The 20540-nt window shown below is 38.9% G+C and overlaps 1 protein-coding gene across 1 annotated transcript in view; it reads right to left on the bottom strand.

The window, feature by feature from the left end:
* The window catches only part of COL14A1 (collagen, type XIV, alpha 1), a 112936-nt gene that overhangs the window by 3515 nt on the left and 88881 nt on the right, over positions 1–20540 (bottom strand). The window contains exons 36-44 of the mRNA XM_009079201.1: positions 19379–19432; positions 18882–18977; positions 17859–17912; positions 17335–17388; positions 11144–11197; positions 10180–10251; positions 8210–8245; positions 7711–7777; positions 7010–7198 (exon numbers count right to left, since the gene is read on the bottom strand). Of these exons, the coding sequence (XP_009077449.1) occupies positions 7010–7198; positions 7711–7777; positions 8210–8245; positions 10180–10251; positions 11144–11197; positions 17335–17388; positions 17859–17912; positions 18882–18977; positions 19379–19432 (676 nt within the window). The remainder of the gene's footprint in view (positions 1–7009; positions 7199–7710; positions 7778–8209; positions 8246–10179; positions 10252–11143; positions 11198–17334; positions 17389–17858; positions 17913–18881; positions 18978–19378; positions 19433–20540) is intronic.

Genomic DNA, 20540 nt, shown 5'->3' with positions numbered 1-20540 from the left:
CAGGGTGGTTTCATCAAGGTGGTATGCAGAGGCATCAGCCAGTGTTCAGTCTGCACTTCCTGCTGGAAAGCTGCCTCTTGACTGTACCAAGGTGCAACCATTGTAAGTCAGAAGAATCCTCAGAGCCTCAAAGCTGTTTATAAATTATTGTGTGGCCCAGATAAGTAAAATTTTTAATGCTACAGCCAGTTTTCCTTCAAGCATTCACCCACCAAAGAGTGGTTAAGCACAAGGTGGTTCTACACATACATTGAGAGAGCTGTCATGGGTTATGGTAGTCTTGCTAAAATGCAAGAAAGGAATTTCAGCACAGTCAAAATCTGCCCACTCCTCCCCCCTCAATAAAGACCAGTCCAAGTGTTTCCCAGTCATGGAACTGATGTTCCAACATGCACAGCCAGTGAGTTGTGTTCCTGTACTTGCTTACAGCACTAAATTTCTATCCTTGAATCTGATCCATGGAGATTACAAACTGAATAGTTCAGAGAAGGCACTGCCTTCTTCCAGCTTTCCATCTCCTTCTGCACTGCACTGTGGCATCCTATAAAACACTTTCTATATGCAGCCACCACAATGAGTGGTGGCAAACTATAGTAGGTGTCAAAACTATAAATTCCAAATCCTGAGTTTCCACCGGTGACTTGGAAATTCTCATTAAAGTCTGTGTTTGATTTGGACGGTTCAAAGACACAAAATCCAGCCTGGTTTGTGGGACTTCCCCCCCATTTTCCAGACCTCCCTCCCAGCACTGGTAATTACTCTCCCTGCTTCACATCTTCCCCAAAGCTTTCCCTCTGATTTTCAGAGTCAAAGCCAATATAGGGCACCTTCAACACAAAGCAGAAAGCAAACAGCTACTGCCTGGATGGAGCAGTACATACAATTTCAACTGACTGGGCTCCTTCCTTCCCCTCTGCTCAGGTTACTGTTACATCTTAGGGCAAAATGGCTGGAGAATACCTCATTTTTGAAAGGAGTCATAGAGTATTTATTTTTACCTTCAGAAGCTAATTTCTGATGGAAGCAAGTAAGTAAATACGAAGTCCAATTGTGGAAAAAAATGTACTTAGAATAGCTCCCATAAGAGTCTGCTGAACTGCAGGGGATTCAGTATCTGCTGAGGAGTTCTGGGTCTTCTACAGAACCAGAGGCTTTCAGGGCAACATATCATGTGGAAAACACAGGCCACACTGATGCAACCAGTAACTCCACACTGAGGACATCATTTTTAACTCAAGCATGATGAGCTCTTTGTCTTACCTCTACAAGGCTTTTTGCCACTGTCCTGGCATAGTTAAGGTATTTCCTGTTTCCCTTTTGTGCCTTTTATTTCCTTTGACTGCACAATTATTTTTAGGGTTTTTTTGGGGAGAGAGTGGGGATGAGTTACCAGATACCTAAAATTTTCTTAGCCTGGCTTGTTTCAAACATATCCTGGAGAAAAGGAGGCTCAGGGGAGACTTATCACTCTCTACGACTACCTGAAAGGAGGTTGTAGCCAGGTGGGATCAGTCTCTTCTCCCAGGCAACTAGTGACAGGCCAAGAGGACAAAGCCTCAAGCTGTGTCAGGGGAGGTTTAGGTTAGACATTAGGAATAATTTCTTCATGGGAAGGGTGATTAGACATTTGAATGTACTGCCCAGGGAGTTGGTGGAGTCACCATCCCTGGAGGTGTTCAAGGAGAGACTGTATATGGCACTTGGTGCCATGGTCTAGTTGACATTGTGGTCCAGCATAGGTTGGACTCGATGACCTCAGAGGTCTTTTCCAACCTGACTGATTCTGTGATTCTATGATATGAAACAACCCATCTGTTGAAATTCTCTACTTGTGCTGCAGGCCTTATAACCAGGTAAACATATACAAATTGTCTCTTACCACACATGACCTGAATGGAAAGGCTTCCCATTTGCAAAAGGCAAAGTCTGCAAGTGTGAATTGGTTTTGTCATTATGAAGACTGGCCCATGACAACCATCTGGAATCTACACAGACCACTGCTTATCCTACCATATGATAACATTACCTGGTGACTTCAAAGACAACAGCCACAATGTTTTCCTATCACAGCCTTTCATGCACTCTATTCTTAACACACACAAAACCACACACCCATATGTGATGTTCACAGAATAAAATGGCAGGAAGAAATGCTAAATATGGAACAAAGCTACTCTGGCTAAGAATAAAGTGTTCATACTGGAACAAGTGATGAAGGTCTTGTACAGGGCAAACCTTCTTTGAAATCACAGGGATATCAAGTTCCTAAAGCAAATACTGAAAGCCAGGATACAAGCCTAACTCAGGTTTCTTTCAGTCTAATTTCCAGTAAAGTTTGCCCCAGTTAAAGAGAACACAACCACTGAAGTGAGAATATCCTACTCCTAAGGCAAAATGCTCATGCGATAAAATTGAGTACTCTATGGGCTTCCCTAATGGACTTTCCACCAAAGCCCCTTAATGAGAATAATTAACAGACTCACAGACCTCTTGGCCTTAGTTAATGACTTGCTCCTAATAAATGACAGAACATTCAAAATTCACCCAAGGTCACCTTTCCTTTCATAGCCAACCAGACAAGACATCACTCTCCTTGTAGGATACTGCAATGATTACTCACCCTCAGGGATGAAAGCATGTATCAAAACGTGTCATTTGAGTTAGAGTGCCTTCAGAAACTAGGAACTGCTTTCATAATTGTGCTATGGACATACTTCAGCAATACCATCAAACTGTCTCTCCCCTTTCACGCTAACCTCGTTTTTATGTCTTGTCCTCATCCAACATAAGTGATGGCTTCAATTAAGCCCCGTGGAGATCACAAGCAACAGAAATCAATTATTTCCAACACTCCAATAAAGATACCTCTGATAGCATCAGTTATTAAAAACAAAAACAAGCTCATGAACAGAATCTCTAGCAAAGAAAATCAAATTTCCATGGTTTCTGCACAAAAGAAAATCTCAAGTATTGCTTATCAAATTTTTTCTTTAAGAGAACACTGTCCTGTGAGAACTGCATATTGCAATTAAACTGCTACCAAAAATGTCCTCTTTTAAAGATGTTCAGCTGTCACCATAATGTTTAATAATATAGGCGTGTTTTTTTAATCCATATGAAGTTAAAATTGGAAATAAAAATATTTAATTGACTCAACTGGCAAAAGTTCCACTTACTTCCACTGGAATTTTGCCATCACAGCTGTAAACATGTGGCTTTTGATAACACATATTTAACTAACTCTTTCATATGAAGCCAGGAATCAAATAAGGATGAAGCTGTGCTTGAGAACAGTGACTTTCCCAGTGACATCTTAGGTATTTATTGTACTTGAATCATAGTGGGACAGGGTGAGTAGCCGCAAGTTCTGTGTGTCACTTCAGGACACTTAAGAGCCAAAGTCCACCCAGTAGTAGAAGAACTTCACAGCAGCTGAAAGCTACCAGTGCCTCAGAGTAATTTTTAGAACAGCTTTAACATTTTTCCTCAATGTTGAGAAAATTACCCATGTATTATAAAAATAACTTTAAAAAAATTGAAGAAGAAAAAGCTATGCTGAATCTTTGAGGGTTTTTAATATCATTTTGCAGAAGTTCAGCTACTTGCTGAGCACTCAGAAGCCAGGCACTAGTTCTTCAAGTCCCAGTTCATAAACATAAAATCAAAACAAAAGATGTACAAACTAGCTGAAATAAGAACAGAAACCAGTGCTGTGAACTAGTTAAAATTAGAGATGAGTGCTGTGAATAATCAGTGCTTGGGTTTTTTCCAACCTCTATAGCTATGAAAATATGTAAGAGAGCAAAATTCTAGTAATTTATCTCCGTTTATGTACTGTAAGGGCCTGATAACACAATGTGGCCTCAGCTGGCAACAGACACTGAGAACTGAATCTGTCAAGAAGATGACTTGTCCTTTCTCACTGAGGTGGTCTTTCTTGGAAGGACCAGCTCAGTGCAATACTAGTAAGAGAATACACCCAGGAATGGGACATCCTGGACCTAGAAGTTCAAGTGGAGGTTTCTAACAAAACTCCAAAATACTCTTTCAATCTAAGCCTCTTTCCAAAACATCTGATTAATACTTGGCAGAGTGACAAAGCAAACAAGGGAGAAGAAGCTATTGGCCAGGCAAGTTAGCAGGAAGTTCACTGATGTCTCTCACTGCTGACATTTTCCAGTAAAGCTCTCTTTGGTGCACAATTTCTAACTAGTTCCACACTGCTTTCCAGAGTGCCCCCTTCTCACAGTCTGGGACTGAATGGGTGGCAGGCAGGAAAGGTGAGGAGGGAGAAGGACTTAGCCTCCCCTCACCTTTTCTCTTCCCACTCCACCAGCACCTTACCAATCAGCTCAGAGTCTGTTAGAGGTTCTCGCAGCAATCCCAATAGTTTGAGGGGGAAAAAAGCAACACTACTAGATAAACAAACAGGGTTTTTTCCCTTCTAACACCTATTACTTCTTAGTATGCTCTGTGGCAGTGCATTTTCTGTACTTAAAGGTGGAGCCTGACTTCCAGAGTTGCTAATCTGGCACTGGTCTTGAGCATTAAATTGACTTCATGTACAACTAAAATGCTGATGACATCAGTGAAAAGAAACATATTGCTCACTAAGACTTCCAGGTGGTTGGCTGGAGATCTTCAGGACAGGACTCTACATTGTGTTTGCCAAACAAGTGAAATGCAAACAGTGCTTCAGGACACACCAAGGCATGGGGTCTGACTCCATTTACTCTCCTCTCTGTAGTCACTGAAAACTTATAAACCCTTCCATCCAGAGGAAAAGCAATTTTAGTCTGCTACTTCCCTGTATAATATGTAGTTAGGAATCAAGTGAGAATTGGGAATGCACAAAAATATTCCAATGTTCTCCACAAGCATGAAGCTCATTTAAAATAATTTTTAATTTTTGCATTTGCATTTTGGGATTAGCTCAGAGCAATTCCTTAGAAATGGATTCTGAAATATCACAAGGGTCTGTGCCAAAAAGTATCCTCCTGCTAAATAAACTATTGCTACATCAAGCACAGATCAGTCTAAAAATTCAGTTGCTTCTGAAGAAATTAAATCCTCAAAGACTAATAAATTATTCTATACATTTCCCTAGTTTCTGAAGGAGCTCCTTGCTTGCTCTTCCAGATTCTGTTTAAGGCTCCAGTTACATGAATGTAATGGATTTTAATCCATTTCCACTCCAAATAAACCAGCCAATTATTTTGTCTTTTAAGTTTACATGTGGCTTCTTGATTCTCAAAACAATCTCATTTTAAGCTGTAAATATTGTAAAACATTCCCAACATTTGGCATCACACTTTATGAAAATCTGCAGAGAGCTCTGGCTGACTGATGATAGTTCTGGAGGGTGCTTGAGAAGAGCTTGCTCTCCACCAAGTATGAAACTCCCCATGAGCACTGCCTGCCAAAATCAGCCCCTTCTAACATCAATTATCTATATAGAGAGGAAAAGAGTAAGATTCTTTTTTTACCCTTTCTGTACTCACTCTGCTGCAAATGCTGCTTCCCAGGCATTAATATTATCAGCAGTGGGTTAATCCACACCATGTTTCATTTAAATGACTCTATCTAATCACTCTGATTTCATAGTAGTACAACATGCATGTCTGGGCCCCAGCACAACAAATACAATGGAAAGTACATGCTACATGCTGGATGGGTTTCCTTTTTCATGGCATTTTGGTTCCTCCATTCCTGAAGTCCTAGCTTAAACAATCTCTTCCCAAGAAGACATTTAAAATATGCTAGTATTAGTGTGGAAGCAAGCACTCTGAATTCTGCATTCAGTGTCTCCAGGCCACCACTTTTACAGTCAGTTCCTCAATTTGCTGTCTCTTCAAATATTCTTTTCTACTTGTCTCATGCTCCCTCATTCCTCCTTCTTTCTGGACAGTGGCTGGTTTTTGCTCAGTTGGAGCAGGCAGCAGCATAACTGAGGGGCTAGTACCCAAATCCATGCCTCTTTTTTTTCAAAAAGATAATTGGAATGACAGTCTTGAGGGAAGAAAGAACTCATAGACTCACAGGTTCACTGGAAGACTTTCTTCTCAAAACAGGGTTTTAACTCTTGTTATCATGGTTACTGTGAACTGGAAGTACTAAGCTACTGAACTGAACAGCCTTCATAGCAATTAATTTTTAAAATCCCAGTGAGTAGATTTTGTAGCAATAACACCAATTCACTGCTTTTAAATGTCACATGTGTGCCTTGAGTTTTTTGTCACTTCCTTTTGTTGATGGCCTTCGAAGCACCTTCATAATTACAGACCTACTCAGTATTACCTCTGTGAGGTTAGTGATACACTGGTACACCAAAGATTGCCAGGATTGCACAGAGAGATAGTAAATCAAACATGGAGCTTGTTTCTTTATTAGACAATGCTGGTGAAGGAAAGGAGAAAGGGATCTAGCCCACACATAAGAATATAGATGAGAATTCTTGTAAATATTAAATGTATTACTTTTCTCTGACCTCATCATTTCCTCTCCTTGATACTCTCAGTCTCTCAAACTAGGATTTTTTCCTTCTTACCAGCCTTGGTCCTTTTAAATGATCATAACTTAGAAATACCTAGACTGACACACTTCAAGTTTAGCAGAAAAGCTCAGTCTCTCTCCAACATGCACCTGTCAGTCTTGCAGCTTCAAAAGGAGCTTCTTCAAAGCTCCTTTGCTTATACATTTAGAGATCCAGTTCACTTCAGAGTCCTACTAAGATGAAAGCACGATGTGATGGGATGTGCACAATTAGATGCCACCAACCTTTAGCAGTTCAGGCATTAAACCTCTGTCTGATCCTGCCAAATCACACTCAGCAAGGCCTGCATTACCTTCATGAGCAAGAGTTTCCAGACCTTTCCTTATGGTCTGTGTCAAACTCACCAATCAACCAGCAAGAAAACCGTTGCTTTCACATTTAGACAGGAGATAAAAGCCATCAGAATGCATGAAGAAATGGACGTATATTTCTGAATGTGTGAAGTATGAAGCCTACCTCTTTCTCCTGGTCTTCCTGGTTGACCAGGGCTTCCTGGAAACCCTTGCATGCCTGGTGATCCTTGCTCACCCTGTGGTCCTGGAGCCCCTGGCCGACCGGGCTCACCAGGAGGTCCTGTGATGGTGCGGGTTGAGACAGACTGACTTGGAATCTGGTTCAGAATTGAGTTATATCTTGCCATATGACCTGTCAGAGAAAAAATGTAATAATTTTCATGTTGCAGTGGAAAATCTGGTTCAGCAAAGTTTGAACAGACCACTGGCAGGTTCTCAAGACTGTGGTCTGTCATGCTTTGATATTATGAAGTTGTGTGCTTGTTGGTGGAGAAACGGCTCAGGGGACACCCAGACAATGGAATAACTATTGTGTAGATTTTTATTTCCTTGCATTGGTAAGGGTTTGGGATTTTTTTGTATTATATGTCTATAAAAAGTTAAAATTGTTACAGCAGGAGTTTCTGTATACTATAATAGCTTGGAGGCAATTCAGGCTTTTTTTTAGATGGCTGATGCTAATCAGCTCTAGTTGGACATAAATCCAGTCCAACATAAATCTAGTTGGAACATAAGTCTTGACTGCCTTAGCCGAAAACAAACTGATCCCCTTAGATACTTTGAAAAGTATCATATTTGTAAGTTATTGTGGCAGGAAAAGATGCACTGTAGAGACAGAAGCAAATGAACTGTCGATGTACTTGCCCTGGATGAGCTGTTCACACACTTGACGAGCAACAGCACGCACCATTGCTTGGGACTGGAGATCACCCTGGGTAACAACAGCAGCAGTGTCATAAAACAATTTGTTGCATCAATTCTGTGTTGAGAGCAATCAGAGCAATGAAAGCCATTTGTTATCACTGAGAGATTATACCTTCAGAGATGAGAAAAAAAAGTCAAGGAAATTTTGGGATTTCCCTGGTTCCTATTACTGTTTTTAGCCAGCAAGCAGAGGTCCGAGAAGGTAACCCTAATGAGATTTTGGAGACATACTTAATGCTACACACCTCTCACCTTCAAAACATTATTGTAGCTATATGTAAGACAATGTCTGGAAAGGAAGAAGAGTTTGTTTGACTGCAAAGAGAAAACTATTCTGCCTGTAAACACAGAGAAGCATAAATTGTCAAAAAAACCCATTTTTTCTGAGACAAAAGGTCAGACAGGAAAAAAACCATGGCTAACATGAACATAGACTTACCCGCTCACCCCTTTCACCCTTAGCTCCAGGAGGACCCTATGAAATGACACAACACAAAATCAAATCTCATTTTGTTCTGCTTAAAATTTTTTACACTTAAACTTCGTCTCCCTTGCAGATTCACAGTAAAGGAAGATGAAAACAAACAAGGTTTCAGGAGGTTATGTGGCAGTAACAAATACACTTCCTCCATTTCAGTACTCAACAAAATGTTTAGCAATTACAGGGCAACAATGACTTTCTTGCATGTTTGTCACACACTGAATTCACCTGTCTAAAATGGCAGCAAGGGCCAGTCACCACATGATGCATTTCACATGGCTGAAATGGATACAATTAAGGCAAAATAGCAGCCTGAAAATTGTGGCTTTTACTGCACTGAGTCTCTGCATCTACTCTGAACAGTCAGCAATGGGATTAAACTGCACAGAAAATTACATGTGACATTAAAGACAATGTGATACTGTAATGATGGTAAGGACTATTATGGATTGAAACAAGTTGTCTAGAGCAGTTACAACTTCACCAATGGCAGGTTTTGGGGTAGGCTACACATTTCTCAGGAATTCCTGAAGTAAGGAATTCCTGCATGAATAGGTGACCAGCTGACCGACACATGGGTAAAGCACATCTTATTCTATCCTGGGAAAGAAAAAGCTGCTACAAAGGCTGCAAGATTATTTCTAAGGTCTCTTCTCTATTACTCTACCTTTTGGGAAAGACACTTGTTGAAGCTCAGTAATGTTTCCCTCACCTAGCTGTTTTTTCTGAACTACCAGAATCTAAACATGCACAGCAGAGCTCTTACATGACTCATAGGAGTATCTACTCTCAAGGAAATTTAGTTCAATATCTGGAACATGTGTTTGGACAGGAACTGAATAGTCAACATGTTATATATTGATAGTAATAAGTTCCATAGCTCATTAAATCTCCTTAGTAGATTTCATGATTGCACTCAGAAACTATGCAGAACTGGGCATTAGGTTCTTATCTTTGCTTATATATTATCAGTAAACTTCATTTCCACTTAACCAAATAAAAATGCTTTCATTGGACTAAATCTCCAAACCAAACTGGATTTTGAAAAAAAAATAATTCTATTCTACAAATAGAGCCAGAAACACACAGTGTCCCATTCTGGTGTCTTTAAAAATTAAATAGAACTTTTACTGTTATGTATAGAAAGAAAATGATCAGGCTTTATAATTAACCAGGTAGTTGAAGGTTAAAATGTGAATACACAATTTTATCTGAACTGTAACAGGGAAAATATAAATATTCTCTTTTACATAATTTACACACTCATTTCATAGTTGCATTCCTTCCTTCCAGTTACACTCTTTTGTTCTGGGGCATTTTTAAATAGCAATAAAAAATAATATGTGAAAGACAATGTTGGAAGTTCCTACTAATTTTAGGTATAGAGAATGTCATTTTCCACTCAGTGAAACTAATGGTCAAATTTATAATACCAGTCTAGAAAAAGCCTTAGTCATTGGTCATTAGTCATTTGTTCTGATGTAAACTCAGATCAACCACATAAGCCAGTTTTTCATTTATGCAATATTTTCACAGTTTGAAAATCAGAATAATATTTTGGAAATATTCAGGCTAATAAATAGCGTACTTTAGTTTCCCAGGGGTTGCTTAAAGCGCAAAGGGAAAAAAGGAGAAAGTAATTACACAAAGACTACAAATTCACATAGTTATGTTTTTAACTTCTGTGTTTTAATCTTGTGTTTTGACTCTTTAGTCCCTATATTCCAAATATTATAGCTAAGATCAACAAATAAATGTAATTATAAAGAATGAACAAAAAAAGACCAATATGATGTGTCACTCAGCCAGTAACTGCAAACAGGCCATAAGCTATAAATATTGAGGAGTTCTGTCAAGCAGTGGAGCCAAGACCAGAAAGCAAATAATGCACAACAGCAGATATAGAAATATTAACTCATTTTACTCACAGGAGCTCCAACATCACCTTGTGGCCCCTGGCTTCCAGTGACACCTGGAACACCTGGAGCACCAGGTATGCCCTACATGGAAAAAGGGAAAGAAAACAGTGGTGACGACAATCAACATTCATGAGTCCAGATGAGAAGGGCACAAAGCAGACAGAACAGCAATGGTTCTGTCTGTTAAAGAGCAGAGACACCAGGAGAGGGAACTAAGAAGTACATGTTGCAGGGAAAAGAGCATCAAAAGCACAGATCTGAGGAAAACACTTGAGAAAATAACTTGGTTTGCTTTTTGTCACAAGCATGAATTGCTGAACTGCTAGACTGAGTCCTGTGATGCCAATACCATGTTCAGGGAGGATGACTTGGAACATTCTTTGTAAAAACAACAGGATGGCTTGGAGAATACTCAATAGAATCAGCAGCTTCACCTAACATTTTAAATCTATCAAGAAACCATTAACTTTGCCTAGCTGCCCAAGTTGAGAAGGCTGAGACTGATTCTGAAGGCAACATACATCTTGCCTTGAAGGCTGAAAGTGGACTCTGCCATATTCTTTGACTACTCTATTAGAGCACCTGCACTTACCTCCAGCCCCCAGCCCAAGCAAAACTTGGCGGTTCACCTCAGCTAACAGTCCTAATTGAACTTTTTACAAAAAGGTCTTGTTCCAAATGTTGAGAGGACTAACTCCCTCTATATAGTGCAGTTACTTGACTAAGAACAAGCTACCAATCTACTGACAGAATAATTATTTCCCTTTCCCATGGGAGACATTTTTTCTTGAGCTAAATAAGAGCGGAAAGACATGACACTGGACAAGTAGCTATCTGCCAACTCTGCGCGTCATGAGAATTTTAACTTCCCTTGGCCTTGGTCTATCCACTGTAGCCTAGATAACATTGTGACCTATAATCCCCCCAAATCCTGCTGACATTTACAGTAATGAATTCCATGGTCAATACTCACCATTGGACCAGGAGGTCCTTGTGGGCCTGTGGGTCCATCTTTGCCAGGAAAGCCCTATAAAGGAGAAATAAATGCAATTTTAACAGATTTTTATATGTAATTCATGAATCTTTTCTGTTTCATTTAGAAGATAATTTTTACTTTTTGTTCTTTTGTTTTGCTTTGTTGTTTTGTTGTTGCTGTTTTATTAAATTAATAGCTGGTGGTAGTGGTTTCTTAGAAAAAAAATTCCTTTATTTGTCCTGGGGAAAGTTTATTTCTGAAAAGGAACTATAGTGTCACCAATATTTAAAAAAAAAACCCAAAAAAGTCCAGTCAGACTCTCAGTACATTTGAAGTAAGAAGAAACAATGCAAAATCCTTTGTTCTGGCTATTTTCACCTCTGAGTAAATTTCACTTTCTGTAGGGAGATAAATGGAGGGTTTACTGTCAAATCTCTCCACCACAAGGTCACGTTACTACATCTGTTCTCACTGGTTGCAGCTATTCACAGTCCCACTTGATGAAGTGCTGAAAGATCACAACTGAGAGTCGATCTCTCTGCTCAGCAGTACTGTACACATGTACTTGCTATCACTGAGGTCCTGATTCAGGAAGCAGTGGGAATGCTCATGTGGTTTACATTATGAACGTGCTTCAGAGCTTCCAGAAATGAGAGCCAAAAGCTAAAGATAACTTGGAAACTGGAAAGCAAGCAAATCAGTAAAAAAAAAAAAAAAAATAAAAAAAAGGACTGACCAGATGTAGAAGAAAATACACTATTAATAAAGTATTCTTGCAAATGAACCAATATGCACATTTTGTATCCACATGCTACAATGCATGTGTTTCTGACCAGCCTGGTGATAAGTCAATTTTTTAATCACTACACAGCCTATAAAGGAGAGATATGGTGTTATCTCTGGCACAAGACCAGAATAGGGAGGTGGGAGGAGTAGAAGGGAAGAGAGGGTTTCAAAGGGTTTATGACACACAGTAAAGAACATTTTACTCAGTTCCTCAGAGATTCTTGACTTTTTTGGTTTGTACATTTTGCCTGAAACTTTATTTCTGACATGGTTTTAGTAACTAATATAGCAAAAACTACTATTTTCATGCTTTACATAATTTGGAAACTACTAGTCAAATCTGCAATCATATGGCATAAAAAAGCCCCTGGCTGGGGAATATTATCTCCCATGTACCTGGAAAGGTTATTTTAAAATTCCACCAGAAGGGTGTTTCAATGATACAATAAGCCACACAGTCAACTCACATTATGCCATCTATGCATCCTTAGACTTGATAAGGAAATACTTTCCTATTTCACAGTGTAGCCAGATGGTTGGTGAAGCTTCAAGGGCCAAAGCAGCTCTCCTATCACAGTAAGAACTAAACCAACTGTGACAGCTAAGAGGCATTGAAATAAAACAGTATCTTTATCACAGTAGTCTTAAGACATATAGAGAAGAAGGCTGCAAGCCTAGTTCAAATAAATTTGCAAAGCAAAGTATGGTCAGTCTCCAAAATTGGTACTTCCAGAGGAAACAGAAAATGGTAAAACGAACTTTGAAATGCACGGGAAATTTTAAAATCAGTTTATAATATTCTCTGGAAGAAGCATTTAGTTGTGAACAATGATTTGAAGAATCCAGTAATAGTTATTCATGTTTTTATAGTAATGTGGAAGCCCCTAAAAGATAATACAAGCTATGATTTTTCTAACAGTAAAACCTCATATCTTCAAATTTATAAGTATGTCTCACTTAATAAAGCAAATATGTAAAACCTGCATTTATGAAAACTGGTTGGACCCTTATAAGAGCTGAGTTTAACTGGGACGAGGGAAATGTAGAGCTTTCCACTGACTTCTAGGATCTAGTGTGGATTCACACAAACTTCTAAAGAAAAATAATACTGTATGTCCCTCCCTTCTCCCATCCCAGTCAGAGTAGAATTAACAGTGTGATCAGAGCTACATTTCCTTGGAATATATTTCACAATTTCCTTCTTCTGAGTAGTGTTCTTACTCTTGGCTGCTCAAGAATCACCTCCTGTCTATTCTCCTAGGGTTTATTTCTCTTGGCATTGTGTTTGGATCACCCACAAAAGATCACCTCCTACTGTATTTGTTAGATGTGAAAATTGTTATATACGAATGAAGTCAAGGGGAATCCTGGTTCAAAAAGAAGGATGGCAATACCCATTCTCTCGTACAGGTAAAAGGCTGAAGAGATTTGTTTGTGCTGCCAACAGGGTTTGAAGATGATGTTACTCAGACCATCTCATGGCCAGAAAGGATCTGATACTAATTTTGAACTTGTGAGTAGTGAGCAGAGTAGATTAGTAAGTACCAGGAAATTGGCAGGAAGACTGGGAATGTATTTCTTCTGGCTCTTTCTCCCATTATTTTTGGTGTGTGTAATGTAGAAGAAAATAGAGCACTGTGAGATTTCACAAAGTTCTATTCTGAACACTGAAGCCTTAAAGATGTTATTTAATCTCCCATTTATTGAATTCACCTCTTTGCCTAACCATCTACATTCCAAAGGGAATGACTGGGGGAATTACATACCACAATAGCACTTTCTGTCTGATGCAGTCCCATCCAGGATGGAAATAACTCTCTACACAGCCACTGAATCTCCCCCATGTTGCTGCATGTCCAAGAGCAGGATGGGACAGATTTTGATGTGTGACCTTGAATGTAGGTCTTAGAATCAAGATGTACAATATTTTGGAAAGCTAACTTAAGACATATTTCACTAATGGCATGGAAAAAAAATGTGGAGGAACACTATAGCTCAGAAAGAATTTTTATAAGGGATTTTATTTGCCAGAAAACAAAAGGCATCACCAGTAAAATCTCAAGTCTGCTGAAGTCAGTACTGCTGCTGACCTCATTATCAACTCCTGAGCTTTCAGTAGTCTGAATTTGTTTGGGGAACTTGTGGAGAGGTGATTTTTCAAGCGGGACTAGATACTGGCAAAAACTGAAGTGAAGCTAATGAGCCCAGGCTTGAATGAGTTTCATGTAGAGGCTTTTGAAAAAAATCCACTGTAGCCTGAGCCCCATGACTGCCTAATCCAGTAAAAGAGCAGAATGTGCTGCAAGTGCAATTCAAGTTCTGTCTTTCAATACGAAATGTTTGGGAGAGCTGGTTGAGAAACACAATCTGTTGTCTTCAGCAAAACCTCTCTATACTGCTACCTACAAATATGGGACAGCAAGATAGGACACCAAACCACAGCTCCAGCTATAAAATACAAAATAATTAATTATCTATGTTTTAAAATCTTTTATGACACTCTTTTATAGCTGGAAGCAGATGAGAGGGGAGTGGACTGTTCCTAGTGTAGTCTGAGATGTAGCTTTAAACCAGTTACTATACAGGTATAAAATATTATCGTGCATACTCAGAATGTTTGCTTTATTATCAGAGAATACATTTTTGTACTCTGACTCAACTTTTACGCAGTATTTTTATTACATCCCACTCTTTTTCTTAGGGAGGGTGTCTTTATGAAAATGATATTTGTATAAATTCACACAAGCTCAGGGAAGATGTTCCATTTCTTGATGAGGTTCTAAAACCCAAGAAGAAACAAACAAACCTGGTACTAAAAAGCAGAATTTCAGAAATACAAAAAGCAGCTTTATAGACTAAGTGTTGAATTACAACATTAAGAAGGGAAAAAACAAATCTTTTTCTCAACTGATTTCAAAAACAAAACCAGGAAGTGTGAACACTAGAAATCAAACCAAAGAGAACTATACAAGTGCAGTGATTCCAACTACCAGCAACTGGAAGGAAAAAAATCTCCATTTCAGGACTTCATGATTCTAATATCACATTACACCCAGTTCAGCAAAGCCCTCAGAGATCCCCCAATAAGTATCAGTCCCATGATTACCTGCCATTAACATCTGTGTGATTTAGCCATCTGCTTAAGTGCTTTGCAGCACTGGTACCACTACAATTAAAATATTTCAATGAACAATAAATACTACAGAGGAAATGATAGCTAAGCTAAGAATAACATAGAAAATCTCAGTTCTGGTAGCATAATAGCTGCAAAACATCTTGCTTAACAGGAGGAAGCCCAACAAAAGGAACATTATACAAAAAGGCAATTTACTTCTCAGGAATTTTCCAGTTCCCCTGTGCTGCTGCAGTTATGCCCTTCAGAATTCTGCCTCTCTCAAGTGCTGAGCCTTCAAAGGGACTGCAGTGAAATAATTGGCTTGAATCTTCACCCATTAAAAGCAATTTTATGTTGTCATAACTTCACAGGAATCAAATGAGTTACGACACCATAAAATCAGTAAAACATAATTATTTGTTGCCATAGAAATAATTACTGCTGGACAACATTGCATAAGGGTCGCAAAGAGACAATAACAGGCTAACAGACCTAATTTTATGGGCTCTAGGCTGTTTATTCACCTCCTGTGATTAACAGCAGAAGAAAGTGAACACATGAACAAAGCATTATTACCATATCTATAAAAACTGGCAATTTACGGAACTGCCCTGCCTTTTTTTATAGGCAACACTAGGGTATTCGACAGAATAAGCACCACATGACCTTTCCAGGCTGTATCAAAAGCCTTTGCTGCACTAGTTTTCCTGTTGGCTTTTCTCAGGAATACTATTTCCCTGCAACAACCTGCTGCTTCCATGTGTGGGAAAACTAGATCACTTCTGAACTGCCAGTTGACACCAAGGCATGGCTGAGGGTGTGCACTGCTAAATACAGAGTCAGCTACAGAATAATGTAAAAACACAGAGTCCTCTGACCCTTGAACTACAAAATCCTCAGTGTCCTTCATAATCAGGAATACAGAAGGAGGAGACACATACAACTCATGTACAGAGTTTAGCAGCAAGTCACCTCAACCTATCCATGATCAAGATTAGATAGAATGTGGTAAAAATTCAAATGTTCATCAGGCTCCAGGTTTTTATTAACCTGGAGATGAAGAGGTGATACCAAGCTCAGGAAATTTAGGGGGAAACATTCCAATACAGCCAAAAAGAAGACATTAAAAATGTGCAAAAATGAGCTTCCCTATGGAAGAAGACAACACAGTACCAAGAGGCAGACAAAAGGAGTATATTTACCTTCATATTTCACCACAAATGAACTGAAAATTAGAAGGCTCTTCATTCAATTAGGTTATTCATCTGATGACAATGTGTAAACTTTTATCTTAATAAAAAAGCTTTCTTTTCTTGATTTTTAGAGAAAAAGCTCATCTATGTATTGCCCAAATTCCACAGTAACTTCTGTGGAATTGCTTTTAGACATAAAGACACGCCAATGTTTAAATTCATATTAGTGAGCTCAAATACATATTTTGCTACAGGGATTTATTTTCTTTTATAACAATGTCTCAGGGTAATGACAGGAAAACAAAAAAGGTCCAGATTTCTCTGAAGTTCAAGTCACATTAACATATCCAAAAAAAGGATCATGAATATGTAAATCTTGTTGAAATGAAACTGAAAAGTCATATTTTAAAATGAAATTCTGCTGTAGACAGAAACCTAGTACTATGCTAGCAATAACTTTCCAGTGCCTGACCAATAGTGAAACAAATGGTTCCCCAAGGAGACCAAGAGAAGGACTTAGAGGTTTAACTGCACAAATGAATATGAATTTTTTTTTTTTTACAGGTTCCAAGAGAGACCATAAGTGTCTTCAGATGCTTTACTAGGAGCAGAAGAAGGTTGACTACATTTTTGTATTATTCTTCACCTTTTCCTCATGACAACAGTTTCTACAGGTATTGTTCTACATTCAGTACTGAATTTCCTTGCAGTGGTCTCCATTATTAATTAATTAGTTAGAAAGCAAATTTACATCACTGCATTGGTTTGCATATTAATTCTGTACCATTTAACAACCATCTAATTTTAAACATAGAAACAAAGGGACTAACTGGCAGTGCTGAACATGTGTCATCCATGCATTGAGCACAACCATCATGTATAGTTTCCCATTACTCATCTCATATTTCTCAACCTCCATCTAGCAGACAGGAGGATATCCACCTGCCACTGCTGCTCTGATTGGCACAGAGATATGGAGATATTACTCCAGAAATTATTGAGGTGACATAAATTATAATAAGTCAACCATGTTGGGAAACATATCCATTATGGAATGGAAACAGAATACATGTAAAATATTCATTTTACCTTACCCTTTGACCTTGAGCTCCATCTCTTCCAGGTGAACCTGATGCTCCTGGGACACCCTAAGCATTATATAGGGAGGACAAATGGTGAGACCAAACTAACAGAATCCAAATAAATTACTTTATTTGACATACATGACAAACTATATGACATGCCCTTGGATAAATGTTTTGGATTAATGGAACTAGGGAGTCCAACAATTGGTGGGACCATAGGAGAGATTAAGAGAAGAAGGTTTTTCACTGAAATGAGAGATGGGTAAACACACATTGTTAAAATGCACAGCTGTGAGTCTAGAAAGACCCAATTTCAGTGTTAGACAGGAAAACATCCAGTACTTCAGGCCCCAAATGATTTGGTCGCTGCACAGCAGCATACCCTAGATTCCTCCTCTTTCTAAACCTCCATTCAAATTCACCCCAAAAACAGATTTCTCAGTGGTTTTCAATATGTGCCCTAAATTCACAATGATGTCAATTCAATATTCAAACTTAGTAAGTGACAGGTTAGATAATAAATTAGGGAATACCTGCAAGCCAGGAAAACCAAGATCTCCTTTCTCTCCCTTTTCACCTGGTGGCCCCTGCAAATCAAGAATCACACATAGTACACCAAGGTTACTTCCCTATTTTTAATAGTTCCTTTCAGCTTCTTTAGAAAAAAATAACAAAGCAACCAAAAAGAAACTATTTTTTCCACTGAAAGCAAACCTACAGACTCTTATTTGCAAAACTGTAATGGAGAATTTACAAATATAGAAATTAAAACTCATTTTTAAAGACTTCATAATCAACCTGACAAAACTAGACCCTCATCAAGAATATTCAGTTTTGGTAAATTGTTATATTGTACAGCAGTATCATATAGACTGGATAAAAAGAAGAAAGTAAATTACAATGTAATAAATTTTGAAAAAATATCTTGTAGAGAAACATATATATCTGCTACTTTTCAAGGCCTGTGTGTACCCATCTACTGGAGACATACATGAAACAACATATGTGCTGCTGGTTCATTATTCTAGCAATGTGTCTTTATAATTAAATTCTGTCACTTCTTTCACCACAGCAATGCAAACCCCAGGCATAATCACCTCCTCTGATGATAGACTTTGTAACATAGTGAATATTTCTTAATTTTGGCAGCGAATATGGTGTTCTTGCTTGGGTATACCCTTCAAGTCAGAACTGATCTGTGATGAGCATACCATAACCAGAAAAAGATAAAATATTACATTTTGGTTTGGTGCCATGTTACAAACCCCACTGCATTTTTTTTTCACTTGCCTCCAGGCTTGGATGCTAATACCTGGGTCATATTCAACCTGTGATCAAATACTTTCAGCTGACTAAAAGTTCAGATCCAAATAAAAAAAAAGAAATGTTGGCATTGAACCCACACTCCCTACAGGTCAAACCCAAATCTGTGATTTCACCTCAAATATTGAAATTCAGATTCTGATCAGGACACCAAAAGGTATTTCAGTCTAGATGAAGATATGTGCTGTTTAAAACATTACAGGAAATAAGCCTATTGATTTTATCAGTCTCACTGGAAGCCCTTGAATAGAAAGTCCACTGGGTCCTTGTGGTCCTGGAGGTCCCTGCGGTCCAGGAACACCAATTTCACCTCGAGGTCCATCCGGCCCCTAAAATACAGAGGACATAAGTTAAACACTTATCATATGGACAAAGGCAGCTTCTGTTTGAATAATTAAATACCAATAGACTCAAAAACATCTGAAACATGAGTTACCATGTGATTGGCCAGTTAAGGTTCAATTTAAAACCGCCTAGTTCCTTTATAAATACTAAATAAATGATGATTTATGCTGTGAAAGCAGCATTCTGAATTGTATATCTTTTATCAAGGAACAAACAAAACAAGCACTTGTTATGAAAAGAGACACACTAAACACCAATGGCATTTCACTATGGTTTTTTTTCAACAACATCAGAGACAATCTGGAATTCATTTCAAAGTTTACATGCAGCAGAGATACACCAAGAACCTGTGCGTCAGTCAGGTGTAGAGTGTTGTATAAAGTACCTTTGGACCTGGATCACCACGATGACCTTTGGCACCTCTGACACCTGGACCACCCTGTGAAGGACAAGCACAGGACATACTGAGAACCAAAACTCTCAAACAAAAATGAAATCCAGAGAAGCCCAAACTGATTTTTCCTGTTCCTCAATCAGTGTTCAAGATCTGTAAATATCCTGTCAATATCCTTCCACTGGAGTAATTAAACTGAGAACATACTTAAGTGTGACCATACACAGGAACAGATTTAGACACAGATGTGACTGCTTTCTAGGGCCAAGAATGCACACCACGTAAGCATCAAAATAACACTGAAAGCTGCAATAGGGATGGGAATGTATACATGTGGTCATGGGTTCTCTTCCAGTTGCTGAAACCTCCCACACATCTGTCTGTTCTTACCAAAATCACATTGTTAAAGGCTGAGTTTTTAAGAAAGCCAACAGCATTCTGGCTTCTATCAGAAACACTGTGGCCAGCAGGACCAGGACTGTGACCATGTCTCTGTACTTGGCACTGAGGAGGCACCTCAAATCCTGGGTTCAGTTTTAGACCACTCACTACTAGAAGGACATTGAGGGGCTGGAGTGAGTCCAGAAAAGGACAACAGGGCTGAGGAAGGGTCTGGAGCACAAGTCTGATGAGGAGTGTCTGAGGGTGTTTAACCTGGAGAAAAGGAGGCTCAGGGGAGACCTTATTGCTCTCTACAGGTACCCCAAAGGAGGTTGTAGTGAGGTGGGTGTCAGTCTCTTCTCCCAGGTAACAAGTGACAGAACAAGAGGAAATAGTCTCAAGTTGCACCAGGGCAGGTTTAGATTGGATATTAGGAAACATTTCTTCATGGAAAGGGTTGTCAGGCATTTCAACAGACTGCCCAGGGAAGTGGTGGAGTCACCAGCCCTGGAGGTATTTAAAAAATATGTAGACGTGGCACTTGAAGACATGGTTTAGTAGTGGACTTGGCAGTGTTGGATTAATGGCTGGGCTTGATCATCTTAAAGGCCTTTTCCAACCCAAACAATTCTGTAACTCTGTGATGCTAATGACACAGGAATATTTTTCAGCAAGGACAACTCCAGAATCTACTAGATATACCATGGTTTAACTTAGAGATACTCTTAGATAAAATGCTCTTTTGGCCATTTTTCTCATTTTTGCTTCCTTC

This window comes from Acanthisitta chloris, unplaced genomic scaffold (genome assembly GCF_000695815.1).
Source record: "Acanthisitta chloris isolate BGI_N310 unplaced genomic scaffold, ASM69581v1 scaffold3927, whole genome shotgun sequence".
NCBI classification, from domain to species: Eukaryota; Metazoa; Chordata; class Aves; order Passeriformes; family Acanthisittidae; genus Acanthisitta; species Acanthisitta chloris.
This window is presented reverse-complemented; position numbering and strand designations above follow the sequence as displayed.